The sequence below is a fragment of the Malurus melanocephalus genome, unplaced genomic scaffold (assembly GCF_030028575.1).
Source record: "Malurus melanocephalus ecotype Western Australia unplaced genomic scaffold, MMel_1.1 scaffold_318, whole genome shotgun sequence".
Taxonomy (NCBI): Eukaryota; Metazoa; Chordata; class Aves; order Passeriformes; family Maluridae; genus Malurus; species Malurus melanocephalus.
Genome location: NW_026623550.1, coordinates 330,778 through 332,619, shown reverse-complemented (window position 1 = coordinate 332,619; position 1,842 = coordinate 330,778). Strand labels below are relative to the sequence as shown.

At 67.6% G+C, this 1,842-nt stretch overlaps 1 protein-coding gene across 1 annotated transcript in view; it reads left to right on the top strand.

The window, feature by feature from the left end:
* The window catches only part of PRSS57 (serine protease 57), a 4,476-nt gene that overhangs the window by 505 nt on the left and 2,129 nt on the right, over nucleotides 1-1,842 (top strand). The window contains exons 2-4 of the mRNA XM_057377561.1: nucleotides 618-1,129; nucleotides 1,222-1,375; nucleotides 1,514-1,658. Of these exons, the coding sequence (XP_057233544.1) occupies nucleotides 618-1,129; nucleotides 1,222-1,375; nucleotides 1,514-1,658 (811 nt within the window). The remainder of the gene's footprint in view (nucleotides 1-617; nucleotides 1,130-1,221; nucleotides 1,376-1,513; nucleotides 1,659-1,842) is intronic.

Here is a 1,842-nt window from a genome sequence, read left to right as displayed (position 1 = left end):
CGGCGGGCGGCGGCATCCCCGGCGGGGCTGCGGGATGCGCAGGGATGTCGGGACCGCGCCGGTGCTCCCGCCTCCCTCCCGCACAGCTCCGTCTGCCGGGCGCGCCCCGCCACTGCCGCCGCCCATCATCCGGCCTCGGGGCGCGCCGGCCTCTCGTCTGCTCCTGGGGGTCCCAGGTGGGTCCAGCTCGCCACTGCCRYCGCCCATCATCCATCCTCGGGGACCCCCGGCGCTGGGGTTGCTGCTGGGGGTCCCGAAGCGGTGTTGGCTGCGCAGCGCCCGGTGCGGGGTGGGTTTGGAGGGGCTGCGCTCACAGCTCCTCCATGAACCCCTGTAAATGTGTAACCCCCTCCTGTGCATGCAGCCACCCCATCCTTCCCCGTTCCGGGAGCCACCGCCTCTTTGCTGCCCCTTTTCCGCCCCCCGTTTCCCAACCCAACGGCCACGATGGGCAAACGGCCACAGGAAGCCCCGAGCCGCTTTCTGTTGGGAAATCTGCCCGCTGCCGGGCGAGAGCTCTGCACTTGGCCCCGGAGMGAGCCTGGCTCTGCACYGAGGGTCACCACAWMCCCCCACTCCCAAGCTCCCCACTCSCTKCACCCCTTTTTGCATTCCAGGRCGATGCAAAATAGAGGGRGGAAACTGCCCCTCTGCCCACAGCATCACCCCAGAGCCACTGGGGCTCAGGAGGAGCTGAAAGAGGCGTCGAGTGRGAGCACAGCACAGTCCTTGTGTCACCCCAGCAATCCCGGGGACGCTGTCACATTTGGGAGATGTCCTGGAGCGCCGCTGCTGCCACCTCCCTGCCAGGAGGAGAGGGGTTTCATCCCGGTTAGCTCAGGGCACAGAGCTGAGAAGCTGCTCTGCCCCCCATTTCCCACTCCGGGGGAGCTGCCAGGGCCCCCCGCCCCCCGAATTGCACAAAGCAGCAGCACCCGGAGAGGAGGAAGCAGGAGGGAGACACCCGTCCGCACCCCAAGGCTCAGCCCCAGAAGGGATTTAAGCTCCCTCGCCCCGAGCAGCCCCAGCGGCGGTGGCAGTGGCCCGCTCTGCGCCACCATGGGCACAGCTGGACTCTTCATCCTCAGCCTGGGAGGCTCCGTCCTGCTCCCAGCTCTGGCTCCGGCAGGTAAAGGGAGAGCTGGGGGGACAGGGCAGGGGGACACAGGAACSCTGGAGCGCTGTGGCACAGGGGAGGCTGACGATCACTGCACCCACCAGGCACCGAGGGGAGCCAGATCATCGGGGGAAAGGCAGCGGTGCCCCATTCCCGGCCCTTCATCGCCTCCATCCAGATGGACGGGCAGCACGTCTGCGGGGGCTTCTTGGTGTGGCCCAAGTGGGTGATGACAGCTGCCCACTGCTTCGTGCCCAGGTGAGCCTTGTCCCCAATGGTGGCGTGGCCACCAATAACACTGTCACAAGGAGTTAACTGTGCCCCGCTTGAGCCCTACTGGCCATCCCCCGCTCCCTGATGGCCACCAGCAGCTCCATCCACACCCTCTGGCCGCAGGGGCAGCCCCTCGGTGCGGGTGGTGCTGGGAGCCCACCGGCTGCAGGAGCCCGAGGCGTCCCAGCAGATCTTCGGTGTGGCCGAATCCATCGCCCACCCGCTCTACAACCCCCGCGCYGTGGACAACGACATCCGCCTGCTCCGGGTGAGTCTGCACCGGGCACCTGGAGGGTGGGAATTGGGGTGTCCCACAGCCATGGCGTGTGAGAAGGAGGTGGGGGGACCCACAGCACTGGGGCTCTGGGAGGAAATGGGGTGTCGCATGGCCCTGGGGTAGTGGGAAAAAGGTGAGGTGTCCACAGCCCTGGGGTACCAGGAGGAGATGGGGG